The following is a 21,100-nucleotide window of genomic DNA, read 5'->3' on the forward strand; positions in this document are numbered from 1 at the left end:
GACCAAAAATAAACGCTTTACATGTATTTTTCAGCAACTTCGTCAAATACTTTTATAGCTTTGTCGATCTCATCTACTTCAAACGTTTCTTTACCTTTTATGGGAGCACCATACATTTTCTCAAACTTTTCAAGTAGTTCTGTTTCAGCAGCTCTCATATCATTCACAAACACAACCTTAACTCTATTGACTATACTGTCATATCTTTGAGTTATATTAAATGTTCTTCCTATCTTATATCTCTTTGTATTGAAGTCCTTCGGTTTCTGAACGATGTAAAGTAAGCCTTCACTGCAACGTTCAGTATCGAATGAACCATATGTTATGAAATTATATCCAACAACTGGGTCAATCCAGAACAAAACTACTGGTATAAGACTTTTGTCTATAAGATATGTTCTTGTTCCATAGAATCTTACCGATATCATCAGCTCAGGATTTCTTGTCAAAATTTTCTGAGTTGAAGCATTTTTAACCCAGTCGTGTGCTTTCTTTCCTTCAGATAGTGTTAAAATGTCTGACAAAGAATATTTTTTGTATTTCTTTGAGTATCTTACGTTTAAATCACCTATTCTAACCACTTTGGTGTCATTGTCTATCTTTTTAACTGTTTCAAACTCAGTGCTTGTCATTTCCTGTCTTTACATACAAAATAAAAAAAAATATTTTAAAAAAACTAGCGTTAATTTTATTTTTTCTATCTTGTATAAAAGATATGATTTCAGGGATTTTTTTGACGATTTTCATGAGTTTTAGGCGACCAGGATTTTTCCCCTACTCGCATTTTTTCACTGTTTTCATAGAGTTTTTTTACGATTTTCATGAGTTTTAGGCGACTACGGTTTTTAACGTACTCGCATTTTTTCACGATTTTCATGAGTTTTAGGCGACCCCGAAAAAAACCGGGGTCGCAATTTTTTCACGATTTTCGTACGGAATCTCTATCCTCGGTTTTTCGAGGGTAGCATTTTTTCACGATTTTCATGTGTTTTTTTTACGATTTTCGTACGGAATCTCGACCCGCGGTTTTCTACCGGTCGCAAACATATGAGGAAATTCATGAAATTTGGTCATTTTTTCATGATTTCAGGGATTTTTTTTACGAAGAGTAAAAGTTCACTTCGTCAAAAAAATACAGTTATATCATGAAATTTGGTCATTTTTTCATGATTTCATAGAGTTTTATGCAAGGCCGAAAAAAGTCGGGGTAGCAAACATATGAGGAAATTCATGAAATTTGGTCATTTTACTCAGCAAAAATATATTTAGATCTAACCAGGTCCCTCGGTCCCTCGGTCCCTCGGTCAAATGAACTTCTCTGAAAAAGTGTGACAACATGACATTTTGACAACAGTCCAGGAAATAGACTTCTTCGTATATGTTTTTGTTGAGATTTCTTCGTCAATGAGCGTAAATCAGACAAAAATGAGTTTTGGTTGAAAAAACAGGTGGAGCCACTTTTGGCTCGACCTCAAAACAAGCATTTTGTGAAGAATATACCAACCGCCGGAATTCCGCGGGTTGCTTTTTATACAAAACATTGACGTTCATGTTTGACAAAACAAGCATTTCGTGAAGAATATACCACCTGCCGGAATTCCGCGGGGTGCTTTTTATACAAAACATTGACGATGAAAGTCTCAACAAAACAAGCATTTCGTGAAGAATATACCAACCGCCGGAATTCCGCGGGTTGCTTTTTATACAAAACATTGACGTTCATGTTTGACAAAACAAGCATTTCGTGAAGAATATACCACCTGCCGGAATTCCGCGGGTTGCTTTTTATACAAAACATTGACGTTCATGTTTGACAAAACAAGCATTTCGTGAAGAATATACCACCTGCCGGAATTCCGGCGGGTGCTTTTTTTATACAAAATTCAACGGGTGAAAGAATACGATGAAGAAGTCATGACAAAACATAGACAAGAAAGTTCATGAGAAATTAGATGAAGAAGTCTTGACAAAACAAGCATTTTGTGAAGAATATACCACCTGCCGGAATTCCGGCGGTTGCTTTTTATACAAAACATTGACGATGAAAGTCTTGACAAAACAAGCATTTCGTGAAGAATATACCACCTGCCGGAATTCCGGCAGGTGCTTTTTTTATACAAAACATTGACGAAGAAGTCTATTTCCTGTGTTGTTGTCAAAATGTCATGTTGTCACACTTTTTCAGAGAAGTTAAAATGACCTGGTGACCGAGTGACCTGGTGACGTAGTGACACCTAAAAACCATCTACCCTAAAATATATTTTTGCCGAATTCAATAAAAAAAATGGTTCATTTACTCACAATATTTTTGTACAAAAGGACCCCAACCTTTTAACCTCTCTTCTGCAGCTTCTAATGAAACTTTAGCGAGTTCATATTCTCTAAATTCTCTCTTTAAATCTTCTTGTTCCCATTGGTCTAGTTCGTATGGAGAGTCTCTATAACCAGAACATATCTCACGTTCATGTTCTATTTGTTTTTCATGCATTTTTCTAACTTCTTCTTCGAACAAAGGTTTAGCATTCTCTGCTGTATCTTCAAGTTCTTCTTCATCTAATTTCTCATGAACTTTCTTGTCTATGGAGTCCAAAATTTTTCCAACTGCTATGCAATATTTTGGAGAAGCCCACATTGCTATATAGTTTGTAAGTCTTGGGTCTACATACATTCCTCTAACCTGTTTGATTTCATCGGGAATTCCTGCATTAACATTGTATAAAAAGCAACCCGCGGAATTCCGCGGGTTGGTATATTCTTCACAAAATGCCTTAAAATACTCTTCCCAGGACTTATTTTCCAACAACCTTCTAAAGTCTTTCCTAAACTGCTGACACATATTTGTTGCATTTATATAACCATCCTTGTCTCTACGTAAGACTTCAATACCGTTATAGGTGCCTTTTGTGAATGTTTCGCCATTAGATTTGTTCGTGAACGTTTTTGCTTCGACTGTCATACTGTTCTTACAATAAAAATAAAAAAATATTTTTTGGTGGGACGTCGGACATTCGTTTGTGGCTTAACCGTCGGACATTCGTTTGTGGCTTAACCGTCGGACATTCGTTTGTGGCTCGACCTCAAAACAAGCATTTTGTGAAGAATATACCAACCGCCGGAATTCCGGCGGTTGCTTTTTTATACAAAATTCAACGGGTGAAAGAATACGATGAAGAAGTCATGACAAAACATTTACGTTCATGTTTGACAAAACATTTACGATGAAAGTCTCAACAAAACAAGCATTTTGTGAAGAATATACCACCCCGCGGAATTCCGGCGGTTGCTTTTTTATACAAAACATATACGATGAAATCATGGCAAAACAAGCATTTCGTGAAGAATATACCACCCCGCGGAATTCCGCGGGGTGCTTTTTATACAAAACATTGACGATGAAAGTCTATCTCCTGTGTTGTTGTCAAAATGTCATGTTGTCACACTTTTTCAGAGAAGTTAAAATGACCGAGTGACCGAGTGACCGAGTGACCTGGTGAGATCTAAAATATATTTTTCAGTACTTTTTCAGCACTTTTCCGTAGTTGTATATGAAAGACAATTCGAGATAAAAGTCATAGTACAATGGAAGAATATGCTGCACACCGTTTGTTGTGAACCAAACTTGAAAGTCAGAGAAACTGTTACTAGGTGGTTCGTAGAATTTAGAAGCAAAGTCATAAAAGTCCTTACCGATACAAAGAAAACTGTTGTTGCTTGAACTGAAACTTGCATGACATATAACATTTTGAGGGTCGAACACGTTTCTATAAACTGTCAAATCTGCTGGTGGGAGTATAAATTTAAACGGACCGTCAGGTGGCAATGGTTCGTTCTGGTTTAGTAACCGAAGAAATTGCGCCCAAGAACGTTTGTCTACTCCCCAATATAAAAACTCTGTATCTCTTGGAGGGTTAATTTCAATCTTTTGAAATGAAACGGTGGAGTTCATCTTGTCGTATTCTAGTTTTAGATAGTATGTTCCATTTAGTAAAGAGTCGTATTTTTCTTGAAATTCCCAGTAGTATTTGTTCATTTGAGTTTGAAAGTCATTTAGAGTTTTCTCAAGACTTTCGTCTGAACGAATTGTAAAGATTTTCATTTCGTCAAATTTTTCTATTAGACCATCAGAGCCTTTATACTGACCATGAAAATATACTGCGAACATAAAAGCGTTAGTTCTATTTGAAAACAAAACTCTTCTAAATCCTATTGCCTTTGCATCTGAAGGACTTTGAAGCCAGCGAATTGGATAGTCAAATCTGTAAGATCCGGATGAAATTTCTTCATCTGATATAGTCCTACCAGCGTTTGTAAAGATATAGTCTAACGGTTTTGTATCTGCTACTTTTGTTCTTTGTTTTTCAACCTGAAGCATTTTATATATGTAAAAATATACTGTTTTAAAAACGTTTTAAAATGGTATGCCATTTTTTATTTCATGCAATGTTTAACTATTTCACCATCTTCTTTAACACCCCAGTACTTACGCTTGGAGAGGACATGAACTTCGGAAAATACCTTGTCTAGCTTAAAACAGCCCATTTTCTCACCGACTAAACCCATTTCAATGAGTTTGTTGTATCCTTCCTCGTTCGTCATGAGTGCATCGATGTTCTCATAGTATACCTTCACTTTGGATTTAACCTCTGAGAAAAATTTGTTGTAGTTGTCGAGGACTGCCTTTGCGAACTGAGGATAGGACCAATGTTCGACAATAGGTTTTACTGTGGTTACTGAGCCACCTTGACCTTCGGTGAACTCGTATTTCAAAACAAAAGGGGAGAACCTTTCAACAAAGTTGTCGACCTTCTCATAGTGTTTACTCTTCATCTTTTGAGGTTTCTTAATGGAATATCCCCATGTCGAATTCATAAGCAATTTGATTGTCATTGCAAGTTTGGGGTTTGAAGCTTTCCTAATATCATAGAGTTGTTGTATGACCTTTCCAACTGTATAGTTCCTTCCCGGGAACTCGCCATTTTCGTTTGGAATTCCAGTTGGAATATATTGGACGAACCTCATGTACGCAGCGTTAAGGTCGACATAGTATATCTTTTCGTTTGAGTCGAACTTGTCGCATCCAATCGGCCCGGTTCGTGGAAATTCAAGTGAGTCTCTTATCTTTTGAGAAACCTCGCCTGTTATCTCATAAACATCGTCGAAGCAACCTGTTTCATATAAAACCTTCTGACCTAGCTCAGATGCTCTCCAATACAATTTGACGTCGATTGGATTTCTCAATGGAAGTTTGTTTATAGCATCTTGAAGTTCTTGCAACCTCATTGGAAGTTCTTCTGGTTCAGGTTGGTATCCGAACAATCCAACTCCTTTTGGAGCTGTGTACTTCTTTTGTGCTAGAACTTTGTCCGGAACAACTTTTGGTCTTACCAACAATGAAAAGTTTGTTTCGTCTTTTGGTACAAAAGTTTCTGTCAGCTTGTCATCTGGAATTGGTTCCAACAAGCCTTTCTCGAAAAGAATGTTAACAGCTCTGACAATGTTGCATTTGCCTTTTCCGAACAATGGGTTTGTAAGACTTTCGTTCAACATGAAGTGGTTGTGGACAAGTACAATCTTCAACCATGGCAATTTGAAGTCAACAACATAGTCATCGTGCGAAGAACCTTTAGCTGTAGGTATGTTGACTCGGATATTGACATTTGCCAACGGTGCAATTTTTGTCAATTGACTTCTGAGAATGTACCTTGTTTTCACACATGACTCAAGATACTTCATTTTCTCATCTGTAACAAGACCAGAGTTCCTGAGACATGTAAGAATACAAGGTTCATTGACAATTTTTTCAATTGAATTGTAAATTCCATACCTTGTCAAGTCAATGTCAGACTTGTTTATGAACGGGAAATACCCAGCATGTTGTCTGACTGCTTGAGGGTTGGGTTGGTACCATTCGAACTTCACGCTTGCAATTCCTTCAATTGCATTCAAAATATCTGAGTCGGAGTCAAACATTTGTTCTCTCTTTGTAGTCTTGAAAGCGTCAAGAAGCATTGCGGCTGTTGCGACATTGCCATGCGCATAGTATATATGACCATCTAAATCTGTTACGGTTAGTCTGAGATTGTATCCTTTCTTATTTCCGTCTTGAATTGCAGCAAGTACTCCCATGAAGCCTTCTTTGTTCTTTCCTTCGTCAAAGTTTACTGTAAAGGTTCGACCAGATGTAATTTGACTTCTAACTTCACGATACTTCTCATATGCATATCTTGTTCTTTCCATGGGAGCATGTGCGTCTTCACCTTTTCCTTTTTTCCTCCTCAAAGGATGCAATTGTTCGTCATGTTTCCAGTAGAATCTGGCAAAGCCGTCGTGTCCTTCAACTTGAGGTTCATTAACATCGAAAGGCATATCCATAAGCCGTTCTTCTTCTAACCTCTCAAGTCTGTTTGGATAATTGGCGCGCGCTGTTTCTAAGTCCATCTCGTAGCGAAGACCAGCCAGTTTGTCATAGACTTTTATGGGTCTTCCCTTCCTATATTTAAACTTCTTTGAAACTCTCCAACCATATCTTTCTAACTCTGCTTTTATTCGAGCAGATTTTCTATCCATTCTATATGGGGGCATTTTTATAAAAATAAAAAAATATACTGTTTTAAAATGGTATGCCATATAGCTTCTTGAATTTGTTAAGATATAGTCTAACGTTTTTTCCATCTGTATCTCTAGCGTTTACATAAGCATAGTCTTCCTTAGTAAAACATACTTGTAATTTTCTATAGTTTACGCCGGTATAAAAGTAGAAAGAGTCCTGTTCTTCGCTGTAGTAGTAAAACTCAAACGTATGCTTACCATAGTCTGTAATTTCAATTGCTTCATCTTCTAGTTCGTCGATGAAATCGAATACAATATCTCCAAATTTGCTTTTGTTCTTATTGTTTTCAGAACGAGTAACCCAACGCAAGTTCTCAAGTCTATTGTCGTTTCTTATATGGTTTATATGGTCTACAAAAGGTAAATTGTTAGGATTCGGTATAAAATGAGTTGCAATGACAACATGTTTAGGATAGTGTTTTCCACTCATCTTCATAATAGCATATCCTTTATTTCCCTCCCATCCGCTTAAAACTCTTTTTGTCTCTTTGTTTCTGACTTCAAATGACTCACAACAGTGAATTTCATATTTCTCATCTAACAAACAAGTTTCCCAACGGTCTTCTCCAACAAACTCAGCGTACATTTCAAATAAAATAAAAAAATATTTTTTTGAAAAAATGTTTTATTTTAAATGGTATGCCATTTCATATTTCTCATCTAATTTCTCATGAACTTTCTTCATCTAATTTCTCATGAACTTCATCGTCAATGTTTTGTTAAGACTTCTTCATCTATGTTTTCCCAACAGTCTTCTCCAACAAACTCAGCGTACATTTCAAATAAAAATAAAAAAATGTTTTTCCTTTTACTTTACATAACCACCGGCTACCATAAGTCTTTGACGCCAACCCATACCAGCTAATGAAGGTTGACTTGGTTTAGTCTGGAGACTAAACTTTGGTTTTGGTTTATCTTCAGTTTTTGGTTTCTCTTCTTCTATCGGTTTTTCGTCACTTTTCGGTTCCTCTGACTTTACTTCACTTGCAGGAACAGTTGTGTCGTCAACATCTTCATAAATGTCATATGCCATTTGTTTTTGTTTTCCTTTCAACTTTTTGTGTTTGTTGTAAAGTTTAGAATATTTCGACTCTAAGTCAATGAGATGTTCTATAATGAACTGTTGGTCAGTGAAGTAAACTTTTCCATCTGTTGTCTCGAAAATTCCTTCAGACTTCAATATTTTATTTGTGAGAGTCTGTTTCTTTTTTGAGATACTTGCCGTTCCATTTTTATGAAAAGTGACTTTGTAGTTAGAGTTTGTATTTCCAGACCTGGCACTTTCTATTATTGAATTTTTCTCTTCATCTGTAAGTTCTTTGACAGGTTTTGACAATGGTTCTGAACTTTTTGTTTGTGGTGTCAAATCTACCGTTTCAACTTCTTCGGTCATTTCATCTCAGTAAAAAATTTTAGTTTGGTTTGTTTTCAACTGGTTGTTGAGGTTTTTTAAGTCGGTCTAAAACTTCCTGAGGTATAGGGAGGACTTGACAAACACGTGGTTGTGTAACTGCTGGAAGCCGACAAATCCATCTTGAGCCCATTTGTCTCAATGCTGTATTGTTCATTTCATCTCAGTAAAAAAATTTACATTCCCCAAGTTTGAGGTGGTTGCGGTTGGTTGTTGTTTACCCACTGTTGTGCATGGTTATATCCTCTGTTAAAGAATCTTTCACCTTGGTCCATATAGTGCCCTGCTTGGTTATAGTAGTCATTTGCTTTGTTATAGTAGTTTCCTGCTTGTCTTCCTACATTGTCCATCCATCCTTGAACTTTTCCTCTTGTTTCAGGATTTGGAATAAGATTTGCTGCATCTCGTGCTACCTCCCAACCTTTCTGTACAGTTTGTATAATAGGTTGTGCTTTCTCTTTCAGTATACCTAATGTACTCAAAATCTTCCTTCCAATTCCAAATGCACCTCTGGCTAGTGTTCCCACTGCGGGTAAAAATCTAGATGCGACTCCTGCTAATGCGCCAAATAAACCCATTTCTTATGGGTTAAAAATGACGAATTCAAACAAGGACCCGTATGTTTCTAAAGCAACAAAGAAAGCACTCATGGTAAAAATCTTTAGTTCAACACCAAATGCTTGGTTTATGGATATCTTGGAAAACATTCCGAGATATAGAGAAGATGGACCTCCATACTGGTTTATATTTGTCGGTCAAAACACAAGATACTGTGAAGCCATACCATTATGGTCCAAAAATATTTTAGATGTGAAAACTGCTTTGACAATATTCGTTGACAAATACCATCCAACAAAACTGACATCTGACTATGAAAGTTCTTTCAAATCAGACGATATTAAAAACTATCTGCGTTCAAAAAATGTAAACCAATATTTCATTGTCGACCAAAACCATTCTGCTCTTGGTGTCATTGACAGTTGTATAAAAATCTTAAGAGACTTAAACCAACCACAAGGTGGTGAAGCAAATGAAATGTCATATGACGACAAATATAGACACTTCTCCATGGCAAAGATGAGACAAGTTTTAAATATTTACAATAACCGTAAACAAAAAGGTTTGGGAAACCACTCCCGAAGAAATGAAAAACAACCCTGACTTAGAGAAAGACTATATATTTAATAGTTTAGTCAAAAGAGACAAACAAGAAAGAATGCCAGGCTTCAAACTTAAGAAAGGTGACAAAGTAAAAATAGAAATACCTAAACGCGACCCATATGAAAATACTATTGACTATGACAACAATGGGAACTCGACAGGTACTCACATTCGTGTTCGTAAAAATAGAAGAAAGTATACAAGAGAATATTATGAAGTTTTAGGCAAACATGGCAAAATGTACAGACTGCAAGCAGAAGATAAAACTACTATTGTCAGACCTCGTTTCAAACTTGTTAAGGTTCAAGGTGGTATACTTTCAAAGACAGTTCCTAACAAATATAAGACAACTCCTGACGAATATGCTAAAGAAGTTGAAAATGACGACTAAGCATTTCTATACCATGCGTAAACTGTCATGTAAGGTGGCATGTAGTCTTTACTCTGTCCCGTTGTTTGCGTATACCCTGAAACGCGATGTGTATGGCTTCCTCCTACCTCAGTGTTACTCCAGTAACAATTTATAGCAAACTTAACGTCCTCTTTAACATCATATCCTTTACCTTTTGTCATTCCTGACCAATCCCAAAATCTATGACTATGCAAACCTGCTTCAGATGTACTTAAATTTATGTAGTGACTGTGCGCAGGTAAATTTGCACCTGAAATCGTTTTACTTCCACCTGTTTCCTTTGAAGAGTTTGCACAATACAAAAACCTGTCGACTATTTGAGTCCAAGTTCCAAAACCAAGTACTACTTCTGGTCTGGTAGAGTTCATTGACGTATAAATAGAACCTATAGGATATACTGTTTGAAGTATTTCTGTCTTTAATGTTTGAAGCTCTGTTTTGTCAGCTTTCTTATCATATAAATCTTGAGCAGTGAATTTAACTTTTTTTTCATCCTCCATGACATAGACATTTCTACATCTAATGTCTTTATCCGATGTTAAACCTTCTGGAAAGTTAGGAGGTTTAAAATATAATCCACCCCCACCAGTTTCTTCAATCGTTCCTAAAATACTTTCTATACCAACAGTTGAGAAGAAGGTATGTGTATGTCCAACGTCACTTTTCTTGTTTAAGGTTTCTTGTAAGTTTGTAATATTTGCAATGGTATGTGTATGGTTCTTGTCAGCTTGCCATCTAACTTTTCTTGTAAGTTTGTAATATTTGCAATGGTATGTGTATGGTTCTTATCCGCTTTAAGGTCTAAACATCCTGAAACCCACCCTGTATTGGCTTTACCTTCTAAAATCTTCGATGTCCGTTCATGGTACCATTCAACCATTTCTTTAATTTTTTCATCTTTTTCATCCACATATTCCTTATCTGCCTTCTTCACTAACCCACTAGCCAGATATGCTAACTCATCGTCAACATACTCTTTGTCAGCTTTGTTGTCAATATCTGCTTTCAAAAGAAGTTCATCTATAGGTTTCTCGTTTAAAGTTCTTTTTGTTGGATTTATACAAACAGTATGGTTCTTACTGTCTTGAAACAGAAACTCATCTGTCATTGGGTTTATCGTCAGTTTTAAGTTTCCTTCTTTCAATGACTCAGATATCTTAGAATAGTTTGAAAAGTTTGTTGTGTTCTTATTTAGAGCTTGCACAATGAGTTGTCGGTTGTGTTGTATTTCTCTCATAGACGCTGTTTCTTTCGACATTTTTATTCTAGATAAAATATGCTTTCAATAGAAAAAGAAAATTCAAGAGTTGCTACAACTAAACCATTAGATGAACTTTTTACGAATGTCGGTCAAAAGTTTGAGACAGAGACCGTAAAGCATGAAGGCTATCGTTTTGACTACCCACTAAGATGGCTAAGAGACCCATCCGTCACAAAAGCTATTGGCTTTCGTAGAATGAAGTTCATTTCAGAAGCCATACATGGTTTCCCATTTACGGTCGCTTTTGAAGTTCGATACTATAACAAAGAAAAACGTACGTATGAGAAATTTGAACAGGGAAAACTTTTACAAGTGAATTTGCTTGTAAACTTAGAAACAACTCTTCAAGCTTTTCAAGAAAAAATAAACGATATCTATCTCGAATATGCAAAACAGTACAACATTGACGAAGGAGAGTACCATCTCGATATTGTTTATGACAGGAAAAATGCAACTGTTAAAATCAATAGAATAGAAGACCTTGGAGAAGACGTTTATATTTCTACAAAATATAACAACTTGGCATGGTATAGATTTTTGAGGATGTTAAATCAGCCTGCAGAATATCCAGTACACCCGAACTTTTATGAAGTCGAAAACCCTAATGGAACATATGAAAATGTTTTCGACTCAGATGCTATTATAGTTCATGCTTCATTTTCTGGTGCACAAAACTCTTTTTTATGCTTGGCAAATGACTTTTACGAAAAACCTACAAAGCTATACGAACCACCAAGTGGAAGTATTTCAGACTTTCAAGTATGGTTTACTACAGATGGAAGAAAGAGAATAATTCCATTATACCATGCGTTTTACTTAGAACTTAGTCTCATATACAACTACTATCGAACGGTAAAAATATAATTTTAATACGGTTGAGGTGTTGGATTTGGTTGCCAACTAGACTGTGGTGCAGGTTCAGGCTGTTGTATAACAGGAGCTTGTTCTTCTGGTTCAGGGTCTTTAGGTATAATACCAACGAACTGACCTACTCTTTTACCAATATTTTTGACTCCGTTCCAAATTCCTCTTCCGACAGATTTTATTCCATTCCATATACCTCTTCCAACATTTCGAAAGAAGTTTCCTATTCTTCCAAAGAAACCCATTTTACTATATGTAAAAATCTAATGTCCGCCTAGTCTCTTACGTTTCCTTCTGAGTTCCATTGCATTCTTTAACTGGAGCTCATACATTCTATTTCTCCTCTGGTAGAAAACATACTCTGGGTCAACTCCTGTGTTCGCGTCATCTGCATAGAGTTGTTTATATCCCACTTCAGGGTTTGTATAAAACTCTTTCCATCTCATATTTGCATACCATGGTGGCAAACCTAACGCAGCGTCATTTGACATGGCAGTTTGCATTTGTACATCTGTTGGCACTTGACCATAGTTTGCCATTGCAGTTTGTATTCTAACTTCATTTGGAATATTCTCTGGGTTTGGTTGTCCAGGTTGCTGTGCATTCGCTAAGTTCTGTGCGTCCATTTAATATTAGATAAAAATATCTCTTACGAGTACATATGCTGAACATTTGCTGGTATTGGTTCATCTTCATATTCTCTATATCTTTCTGCCACGTCAAATAAGTAAATGACACAATGGAAAAAACCTAAAACAAGTAGTCCTATTTCAAACCACATTTACTTACCAATAAAATTTCTTTGTTATGACACTTTTTCCGGTTTATAGGACCTCTCTCATATTCTATCTTATCGTATCTAAAATCATAGTCATGTATATCCTCTAACCATCTCATGACACTTTCCAAACCACTTTTATCGGATGTAAAGTAAAAGCATGGATGGTTATGTACAACGTCTAAAGTTTCTAAAGAGTCTCTCAAAGTCCAGTCTACTTGGTATTGAAAATCATATGTGTTAAAGAACGGCGGGTCTACTATAAAGAAAACATTTTCCTTGTTTTTATATTTTTCATACAACTCTGTCCAATGACATCTCACAAACTCTATACCCTCAGTATATTTTTCTATGTTCTCTTTGAAAACCTTTGTATAGTTAAGATATAAAACTTTTGACATAAGTGTTTCAATGTCATGAACTCTTATAGCACCACTATATAATAGTCTAGAAGATATACTATCCCAGTCAATATACTCTGCTTTTTTCAAAACCTCTCTGACAGTATTTTTCTTATCTAATGGTATACGTTCCATCTTACCTATAGGTATCTTTTCTTTTAACTCTTTCAATATTTTGTTTGTGTCTGGTATATGTTTGAGATGGTTCATATAGTTGTCGAAGTCATTGCATATAATCTTTGAGTCTGGGAATACAGTATGGCACAAGTGGGATATATAGAAACTTCCACCGAACAAATCTACAAATGTTAGACCATTCGGTAGTTTCTTAAGTTCTCTCAATAGAATATCTTTACATCTACTCTTATTTCCAAAGAAGGGTAACGGTGGTTTTGTAAAATTCATTTTATATATATAATAAAAATGTTTTTTCCTGAAAAGTGACAGAAAAGTGACTGGGGCTAGAGGGCACGAAGTGCCTGGAAGCCCCACTACCTTTTTTTTTTTTAAAAAGGATCAAAGAATCATATTTCGAAAAAGTCGAAAGATTTACATTCAACGAGGCTTTCAAAATTTTCAATCAACAACATTTGTTTACATTTCACAGGCATCAGAAAATCGACGAACATCCACATGAATACGTTGCTCAATATGTTAATCAATTGTGGCATACTGATTTGAAATTTCTGAAGGACGATAACGGTAACCTTCAATATTTAATTTCATTTCTTGATGACAGAAGCAGATACATTATTTGCTGGCATGTTTTCGATACAAAAGAAATGAAAAATACTGCCAGAGTATTTCGTCACGCAATTGATTTAGTCAAATTAGTTCCACATGGAATTCTCACAGATAATGGAACAGAATTCATTGGAAAAGATTTTGAAGCGGTTTGCCAAGAATTCAATATAAAATATTTCAAAACTCATCCGTACTCTCCAGAGGAAAATGGAAAAATTGAAAGGAGTTGGGAGACTCTTTTCAAGACAAACCCCGGAGTGAACGTCTTTGAGTTCATACTCAAATCATACAAAGTTTTGTCGAATAGTTTGATATAAAGACAAAAAAATTTACAATTTTTAATTAAATCCGAACAATCTTACATATGCAGCCGAAGCACACTCATAAATTACTCTCAATATCCACTCAAATCATACAAAGTTTTGTCGAATAGTTTGATATAAAGACAAAAAATTTACAATTTTTAATTAAATCCGAACAATCTTACATATGCAGCCGAAGCACACTCACAAATTACTCTCAATATCCACTCAAATCATACAAAGTTTTATATTTTCATTTTATTGTTTCTTAATAAAGAATTTACTTTAATATTCTTAATTGTTTTCTTTTTTATATTTAATTTTTGATATCTATTTTAAAAAACTTATACAAATTCGAGTCAGCTAATAATTTAATTGAAAAAATAAAAAGAAAACATATAATTTTTAATCCGTCTAATTGAATAAGCAATATTATAAATATTATGTTAAACGGTTAATTTTTTCTCAAAAAAAATTATTTCGAATTTCCGAAATTTTTGACATTTTGGCTGAGAACTATGGTCTGCGAGGTACATAGATAGAATCAGTACCTCGCAGACTATAGTTCTCTATATGGCGCCGAAAAATTTTTGGTGAAATGCAACGACATTTCACCAAAAATTTTTCGGCGCCATAGGAAGAATTGGAGGGTGTGAGATACTATTACATGCTATAGTACTCACACCCTCCAATTCTTAGCCAAAATGGCTAAAATTGGGTGCAATTTTTTACATTGCACCCAATTTTTAGCCATTTTGGCTGAGAACTATGGTCTGTGAGGTACATAGATAGAATCAGTACCTCGCAGACTATAGTTCTCTATATGGCGCCGAAAATTTTTGGTGAAATGTCGTCGCATTTCACCAAAAAATTTTCGGCGCCATAGGAAGAATTGGAGGGTGTGAGATACTATTACATGCTATAGTACTCACACTCTCCAACTCCCAATCAAAATCGCATAAAATTTGCTACTTATCTTCAGATTACCTCCCATTATAAAATATATCATTGCTATCTCATTGTACTATATTTCCACCCTATTGTATTTAAAAATATAAAATTTTTTGATAATATATTTTTATATCTTGAATTTTCAAACAATATATTCACAGATAATATAATGGGAAATCTATCTCAACCTAGCCTTAAAGTACCAAACTCCTGCTTGCATTCTCACTCACAAATATTAAACATCCATCTCCAAAAAACTAAATTCTTCACAATTTTTTAAAATTGAGAACATAAAAAACGTATGCATTCAATAATTTAAAATACTAACAAATATTAAAAACTTCAAAATATCAGATATTAACGTTTTTCAATTAAAAAAATATCATTTTGCTTTTCAATTCGAACATAAATCTTAAATATTTTTAATTAATATCTGATTTACAGCATTATTATCCATTTATAAATCTGACAAATAAATGACAAAACCATCATAAATAATGTCACTTTTTGTCAAAAGTGAAGTCACGCTATTTTTCATGCACAACACTAACTTTAGGAAAGTCAAGATAGGTAGTGTGGTAGTTGACGGAGGACCAGCAGAGTTAAAATGCTTCAAAGATACTTGGAATGATTCATTCTATCATGACAGAGATCCAAAATACTACAAGATATTGCTTATTCCCTGTTTGTGTCACAGAATCCACAACAGCTATCAATATATTGCTGGCAAGAACAACCAGTTACAAAGTTTAGTAAAGGATGTGCACAGAATTGCAGAACTTTGTCGCATTCATGCTGACGATATAGGTGCACAATGTCCACAGCATGTATCCACCAGATGGATATATGACTATAATATATGTGTCTTTATTCTTAAGTACGAAAACAAAATCAAGCAATATATAAATGTAGATCACGATAAAATCGTACAATTGAAAGATTGTTTAGCTGTTCTTAAAAAGCTAATCTTAGTATTCGAATCGGATAAGGCATTGTTGGCAAATTGTTACATTTGGATTCGTAAAGCCATATCAGCTCTCAATCTTTTGACATCCAATTTGCATAATGCATTCGGATCCATCTTGGCATCTTCATTGGATAGCTATACCTTGGACTCTGACTTTGGTGGGCTATGGTGTTTGGCATTCTCTCTCACGCCGAGAGGAAGGTTCTACTTCCATAGAAAGTTTGTTAAAAACGAAGAAGTAGAAGATTTGGCCGATCCCTTGAGTTCCTTTCAAAGTGAGCATATTCCTGATAAAGATCCGGCAGAAGATTTACAGGACATTTACATGGATTCTATTTTTGAGGAAGGTAACACAAACGCTGTAATTGATGTAACAGATGAAGGCACATTTCGTAGAATTGTCGAATCTGATGATCAACTTAGGCTTACATTGCAAGATGTACGCGAGGATAATCATCAGACTGCCGAAAATGATCTAACAGCAGCTAAAGATTACCTCAAGCGCATTTTGGTTCAATTCTGATTGAACGAAAGACAAAAAACGCTTGTACTCTCGTTATATAATACGTTCATCAATAAGGAATCAGACATCTTTGAGAACGATCTGATGGACGAGGCACAAAATTATGCTTGGGAAGAGATCTCGCATAGAATTGGAGAAAAATCCATCCTTGCGGAAATAGCATTACGCTTGTTATGTTCATCTCCTTCGGAGGCAACATGTGAACGTAATATCAAAGCACAAAGGTTAATTTTGAACGTTAGGCGGTTAAGATCCAAGAAAAACTTGTTAAATAGCCGTCATATCTTAATGGCAACTAAATGAAATAAACATTTTGTTATTATTTATTTTTCAATATTAAATAGCCATTTTCTTCACAAATATTTCAATGTGTTTTTACAACAATTTAACATTCAATAATTTATAATGAATCGTTCTCTTTCATTAAACATTAATTAAAACCTCCGGTCATGAATATTTTTTTTGTTATTATTATTTTGTAATTTAAAATCTAATAATATATAAGAGTAATATTTATTATTTTATTTTAATTCGTTATGATAATCTTTATATTTACAATTTATAAAGCACCGATCCACAGATCATATAGTTCAGTGGTAAGAGTCATAGTATAAGCCTTAAGTTCCCCAGTTCGACTCCAGGGCCTTTTCGCTTTTTTTCTTTTTAGATTTTTTTTCTGAAGTTTATTTTTAAGGTTCTCGCTGGCGACCCCCGTTCACCAAAAAAATTTTCGATTTTTGCTGGCGACCCCCCCTTCGCTCGATATTTTTTTTTGTGAACGGGGGGTCGCCAGCAAAAAAAAGATGTCAAAATTTATCCCAAAAATTTTAAAAAAATCGAAGAAAGTGCATCCCAGGGATTATAAAATTTAAGTTTTCACATCTCTATTACCAGAGCATCACTTCAATGCTATAATAGTATAATTTAAGGTGGCCGATTCTGGTGGAAAAGTGCTGGGAAACGTTCCCCGAGGTAATAAAATCTGGTTTTTATGGTAATAAATTTTTTTTCATTTTTTCATTTTCAAAATATTTTTTGAGAAGAAAAAGTTGTTTCCCAGATGATTTGATAATGGATTATGTTTCTACTATTCATATAGGAGCATACTATCCTGTATTCATCCAATTCCCATACCTTCTGGTATCACCACATCTGTGATTCTTTCACCAGATTTTCCTCTCAATTTTTTTACAAAATCTCTCAATTTCTTTACAAAAGTTCTCAATTTTCACCATACCTCATCCAAAATCTGGGGAAAAACATACGTGTTCCTCATATACTTGGGATACACCGAACTTCTAGGGCAATGGATCATCATATGATATCAATGCGAATTTCACAGTAATAATGATTTTCCATCAGATTCAGTATCCTGTGATTGAATGGGAAAGATTTGAACAAATAGTCAACAATGAATCTAATGTAATTCTTGGTATACAGCATAAACACTTAAGATCAATTGTTTACCTTCAGATATTTTAAACCCAGATTCGAAAAAAATTCATCAACTTACATTTATACAAAGAATTTCATCCATATTTTAAATATTATGCATGTTCTATCATTACCAAAGGTTTAAATTAATTGAATTAGAGCAAACTATTTTTATTATTAGTAAATTTACTTCGCTAACTGCATATATCATTTTTTGTTATTTCAAACAAAACTGTACTTACAGATTTAAAAAATTAAGCAAATCAAATTATATTTAAATTTCAATATTTGAATAATACCATTTTAATTAAATAACTTAGGTGCTTTTTCAAAATAATACTAATTCCAAAACTTTAATATCTTAATAAAATGAAATTTGATCCACTTTAAAAAAACTGTAATATTTGAAGTGTAAAATCGGCAGATAATGTATAAATTATTAAACTAATTGGTTTATAAAGTTATTAAATTATTTGAATAAAATTTCGAAATAGCAAGAGGAAATCAATGAATAAAGAAAAAAACAGAAAGAGAAGGAGAAAATAAAAGGAAAAAGGAAAAATAATATAGGGCATATTTCATAAATGGCGACATTAACTTTGTGATGTTCATGGCCGGAGGCGGCGACGCGCCCGAAGGGCTAGCGCTGCCGCCGAAGGCCCGATTTTTTTACAAGATTATTTTTTCCCCACTGGCTTTTCCCAGATTTTGGGTTTATCAACCAGAAACGACCACCTTATATAATTATTTCCACTTTGAGAATATTAAACGATTAATTTTTCAAATTTTACAAATGTACAAGATCCGAACAAAAGTTTCGCCTTTTATTACTTTAATATGCTATATTGTTTTCTTCATTCTTACAGGTATTCCGTCATTAAAGGTCAAGGGTAAGGGACACATCGTTGATCCTACAAAGCGAAAAGTTTTTGATTGTGTCATTTACAATAGTGAAAGCTATATGCTATACAATCGTCTTTGGCGTCTCGATCCATATGTTGATCACTTTATAGTAGTTTATTCTGGAATTACCCATTCTGGTCTTCCAAATAACATCACATTCGCACCTTTTGAGAAAGAAATTAAATCATACTCATCTAAAGCGCATTTCTTCCAAATAGATATTCAATGCGCGAAGGCTCGTGACAAAAACTGGTGTCGTGAAAATAACCAAAGAAAATATCTCTTCAGATTCTTAAAGAAATTCAACCCACAGGTTGGAGACTTGATTATTGTCAGCGATATAGACGAAATACCTACAAGAAAAGGAATGCAGTGGATTCTAGACCATCCACCGTATGATTTTTACAATTACAAATGCTATATGACCAACCACGGCTATACACATCGTTACCCAGAACTCTGGGGTATGCCTTATGTAGAATACTATACACATTCTTTCTCAGAAGGCTTAATGCAGTATCACAGAAATCTTGTACAGTTCCATACATTGCAACCACTTGGAACTCATTGCTCTTCATGTTTCCCTGACCTAGAGACATATATAAAGAAGTACAATTCATTCGCACATCAAGAATTTCATAAATATCCTTTCATGAACACAAGTTATCTGTTCTGGAGTCATTACTGCAAGAAGAGTATGCCATGGGCAACACAGTTGATTTCTTTGAACCTTAGCGAGCTCGAGGACTTAGTTCCGCCGCATCCTTTGATGGATTTCTTGACAAATCCAAAATTCACTTTAGATATAACAAAAACTATATATAAGAAGTCCGACCTTCCGAAATTATGCACACCTGAATACGATTGGTGGATTGTTCCACACGAACAGATAAATCCTAGATATAAATTGTAAATTGTTGATTATAAAGTTTCTTTCTATTTAATTCATTCTTTTTTTTAAACTTTCTTTCATTAAATTCTAATATAAACAGATTAATTTAGAAAATTTTAGAAATTGTTCATTGAGTTTTATTCAAAACAATAATCCATTGCATTCTTTTACAATAGTTAGATAATGTTGTCTATCATTTGTTTCGATGTTTGATAACAAGATTATTCTTCCAGATGGTTATGCACTAAATCAGATAATTGATAGAACAGTAATAAGATTTGACCAAGATATGATATGTTGCCAGTCTATGGTTAGAGAAAATCTCTTTATGTGCTTGGAATGCGGACAAATTTTTGCAGGAGGAACAGTTGGATCTCCTCTTTTACTTCATTATGGAAGAGCAGCACATACAATTGCACTAAATCTTAAAACAAATAAGGTAGTTATGCTTCCAAATTACCAAGAATTATCCGACTATAAGGAAATCAGCGATATTCAATTTGCATCACGACCCACTTACACAGACAAAGTAATTAATCTAATTTTACAAAAGCAAAAAGAAGGAATTAAAATCAACAATAAATTATTTTATCCAGGACAACTTTTATTCGACTTACGATCCAAACAATCATCTCAACTCTCAGTAATTCGTTTTATTTCTCGTATTACACCACTTCGAGATTTTTTACTTTTAAATCCTCAATCTACGCCACTTGCAAATGAATTATCACGATATTTTAAGCAAGCTTTCAACCCATACGGCTTCAGAGATCACATTTCTCCCTTCACTTTGCTTAGATCCATTCAAACTCTCAGTAATGATAAATACAATGTCCAAAATGAAGTGAATCCTGTAGAATACTTTACATTTATACTCCAACTATTGAACCAAGAAATACCAGGAAAGATTGTTTCGAAATTAATTTGCGGAAAATTAAATTTCGTTGAAGATAACAATGGCGATTGCAACTACACGTCCAAAATCATAAATTACTGGAGTATTCCATTAGAACCATACGAATGTCCACTTTATCGCAATGGATTAGAAAAAGAAAAAATTATTCCACAAGCAACATTGGAATCATTATTAGAACGCTACAACGGAACACAGATAACTGTTAAATCAATAGGAAACAGACAAATTGTTCAAAGAAAGATGTCAATTCACAAATCTTCTGAATTTCTCTGGATAAACGTAAACAGAATCAGACCTGCATCATTTGGCCTCGAAAAGCTCAATCTACACATTGTACACTCTGATGATGGATCAATAGATCTGTCAAAATACGGTGTTAATGCAAAATATGACTTAGTTTCAGTGATTTCTCACGAAGGAGATGTAAATTCCGGTGTTTACGTCAATTACTGTAAAAATGAAGCTGGAGTTTGGCTGAAATGTGGAAACTCTGATGTAACTAACTCTATGTTCCAAGTTGCAGCTACTTCTCAATGCTGCCACTTACTTTATCAAAGAAGAAAATAAACTT

General features: G+C 34.5%; 17 protein-coding genes across 17 annotated transcripts, besides 1 other annotated feature; 5 read left to right on the plus strand and 12 right to left on the minus strand.

The window, feature by feature from the left end:
• Positions 1–10,599: part of a mobile genetic element that runs on past the window's edge.
• Positions 18–632, minus strand: TVAGG3_0301970 (organellar and viral DNA polymerase type B; the record flags this gene model as incomplete). The annotated part of the gene is made up of 1 exon (XM_051229565.1): positions 18–632. One exon carries the CDS (start codon positions 630–632, stop codon positions 18–20), a length of 615 nt encoding a protein of 204 aa, XP_051099295.1.
• On the minus strand, positions 2,294–2,668 carry TVAGG3_0301980 (uncharacterized protein; the record flags this gene model as incomplete). The annotated part of the gene is made up of 1 exon (XM_051229566.1): positions 2,294–2,668. One exon carries the CDS (start codon positions 2,666–2,668, stop codon positions 2,294–2,296), a length of 375 nt encoding a protein of 124 aa, XP_051099296.1.
• TVAGG3_0301990 (uncharacterized protein) lies at positions 3,512–4,372 on the minus strand (the record flags this gene model as incomplete). The annotated part of the gene is made up of 1 exon (XM_051229567.1): positions 3,512–4,372. One exon carries the CDS (start codon positions 4,370–4,372, stop codon positions 3,512–3,514), a length of 861 nt encoding a protein of 286 aa, XP_051099297.1.
• Positions 4,429–6,567, minus strand: TVAGG3_0302000 (DNA/RNA polymerases family; the record flags this gene model as incomplete). The annotated part of the gene is made up of 1 exon (XM_051229568.1): positions 4,429–6,567. The coding sequence occupies one exon, from the start codon at positions 6,565–6,567 to the stop codon at positions 4,429–4,431; it is 2,139 nt and encodes a 712-aa protein (XP_051099298.1).
• TVAGG3_0302010 (His-Me finger endonucleases family) lies at positions 6,611–7,195 on the minus strand (the record flags this gene model as incomplete). The annotated part of the gene is made up of 1 exon (XM_051229569.1): positions 6,611–7,195. One exon carries the CDS (start codon positions 7,193–7,195, stop codon positions 6,611–6,613), a length of 585 nt encoding a protein of 194 aa, XP_051099299.1.
• TVAGG3_0302020 (phage tail repeat-like family) lies at positions 7,418–8,002 on the minus strand (the record flags this gene model as incomplete). The annotated part of the gene is made up of 1 exon (XM_051229570.1): positions 7,418–8,002. The coding sequence occupies one exon, from the start codon at positions 8,000–8,002 to the stop codon at positions 7,418–7,420; it is 585 nt and encodes a 194-aa protein (XP_051099300.1).
• TVAGG3_0302030 (uncharacterized protein) lies at positions 8,022–8,177 on the minus strand (the record flags this gene model as incomplete). The annotated part of the gene is made up of 1 exon (XM_051229571.1): positions 8,022–8,177. The coding sequence occupies one exon, from the start codon at positions 8,175–8,177 to the stop codon at positions 8,022–8,024; it is 156 nt and encodes a 51-aa protein (XP_051099301.1).
• On the minus strand, positions 8,197–8,598 carry TVAGG3_0302040 (uncharacterized protein; the record flags this gene model as incomplete). Its single annotated transcript, XM_051229572.1, has 1 exon — positions 8,197–8,598. One exon carries the CDS (start codon positions 8,596–8,598, stop codon positions 8,197–8,199), a length of 402 nt encoding a protein of 133 aa, XP_051099302.1.
• Positions 9,569–10,093, minus strand: TVAGG3_0302050 (phage tail repeat-like family; the record flags this gene model as incomplete). Its single annotated transcript, XM_001580963.1, has 1 exon — positions 9,569–10,093. The coding sequence occupies one exon, from the start codon at positions 10,091–10,093 to the stop codon at positions 9,569–9,571; it is 525 nt and encodes a 174-aa protein (XP_001581013.1).
• A 270-nt stretch (positions 10,600–10,869) lies between the features above and the next one.
• On the plus strand, positions 10,870–11,718 carry TVAGG3_0302060 (uncharacterized protein; the record flags this gene model as incomplete). The annotated part of the gene is made up of 1 exon (XM_001580965.1): positions 10,870–11,718. The coding sequence occupies one exon, from the start codon at positions 10,870–10,872 to the stop codon at positions 11,716–11,718; it is 849 nt and encodes a 282-aa protein (XP_001581015.1).
• Positions 11,719–11,720: 2 nt separating this feature from the next.
• TVAGG3_0302070 (serine threonine-protein phosphatase family) lies at positions 11,721–11,963 on the minus strand (the record flags this gene model as incomplete). The annotated part of the gene is made up of 1 exon (XM_001580966.1): positions 11,721–11,963. The coding sequence occupies one exon, from the start codon at positions 11,961–11,963 to the stop codon at positions 11,721–11,723; it is 243 nt and encodes an 80-aa protein (XP_001581016.1).
• An 18-nt stretch (positions 11,964–11,981) lies between these two features.
• On the minus strand, positions 11,982–12,344 carry TVAGG3_0302080 (uncharacterized protein; the record flags this gene model as incomplete). The annotated part of the gene is made up of 1 exon (XM_001580967.1): positions 11,982–12,344. One exon carries the CDS (start codon positions 12,342–12,344, stop codon positions 11,982–11,984), a length of 363 nt encoding a protein of 120 aa, XP_001581017.1.
• A 139-nt stretch (positions 12,345–12,483) lies between these two features.
• TVAGG3_0302090 (phage tail repeat-like family) lies at positions 12,484–13,302 on the minus strand (the record flags this gene model as incomplete). The annotated part of the gene is made up of 1 exon (XM_051229573.1): positions 12,484–13,302. The coding sequence occupies one exon, from the start codon at positions 13,300–13,302 to the stop codon at positions 12,484–12,486; it is 819 nt and encodes a 272-aa protein (XP_051099303.1).
• A 377-nt stretch (positions 13,303–13,679) lies between these two features.
• TVAGG3_0302100 (K02A2.6-like family) lies at positions 13,680–13,958 on the plus strand (the record flags this gene model as incomplete). The annotated part of the gene is made up of 1 exon (XM_051229574.1): positions 13,680–13,958. One exon carries the CDS (start codon positions 13,680–13,682, stop codon positions 13,956–13,958), a length of 279 nt encoding a protein of 92 aa, XP_051099304.1.
• A 1,472-nt stretch (positions 13,959–15,430) lies between these two features.
• On the plus strand, positions 15,431–16,384 carry TVAGG3_0302110 (ribonuclease H-like family; the record flags this gene model as incomplete). The annotated part of the gene is made up of 1 exon (XM_001580968.1): positions 15,431–16,384. One exon carries the CDS (start codon positions 15,431–15,433, stop codon positions 16,382–16,384), a length of 954 nt encoding a protein of 317 aa, XP_001581018.1.
• Positions 16,385–18,611: 2,227 nt separating this feature from the next.
• Positions 18,612–19,634, plus strand: TVAGG3_0302120 (beta-1,4-mannosyl-glycoprotein beta-1,4-n-acetylglucosaminyl-transferase family; the record flags this gene model as incomplete). Its single annotated transcript, XM_001580969.1, has 1 exon — positions 18,612–19,634. The coding sequence occupies one exon, from the start codon at positions 18,612–18,614 to the stop codon at positions 19,632–19,634; it is 1,023 nt and encodes a 340-aa protein (XP_001581019.1).
• Positions 19,635–19,818: 184 nt separating this feature from the next.
• On the plus strand, positions 19,819–21,096 carry TVAGG3_0302130 (spliceosomal complex assembly; the record flags this gene model as incomplete). Its single annotated transcript, XM_001580970.1, has 1 exon — positions 19,819–21,096. One exon carries the CDS (start codon positions 19,819–19,821, stop codon positions 21,094–21,096), a length of 1,278 nt encoding a protein of 425 aa, XP_001581020.1.
• Positions 21,097–21,100: the final 4 nt, after the last annotated feature.

Source organism: Trichomonas vaginalis, chromosome V (genome assembly GCF_026262505.1).
Source record: "Trichomonas vaginalis G3 chromosome V, whole genome shotgun sequence".
In the NCBI taxonomy this organism is placed as follows: Eukaryota; Parabasalia; order Trichomonadida; family Trichomonadidae; genus Trichomonas; species Trichomonas vaginalis.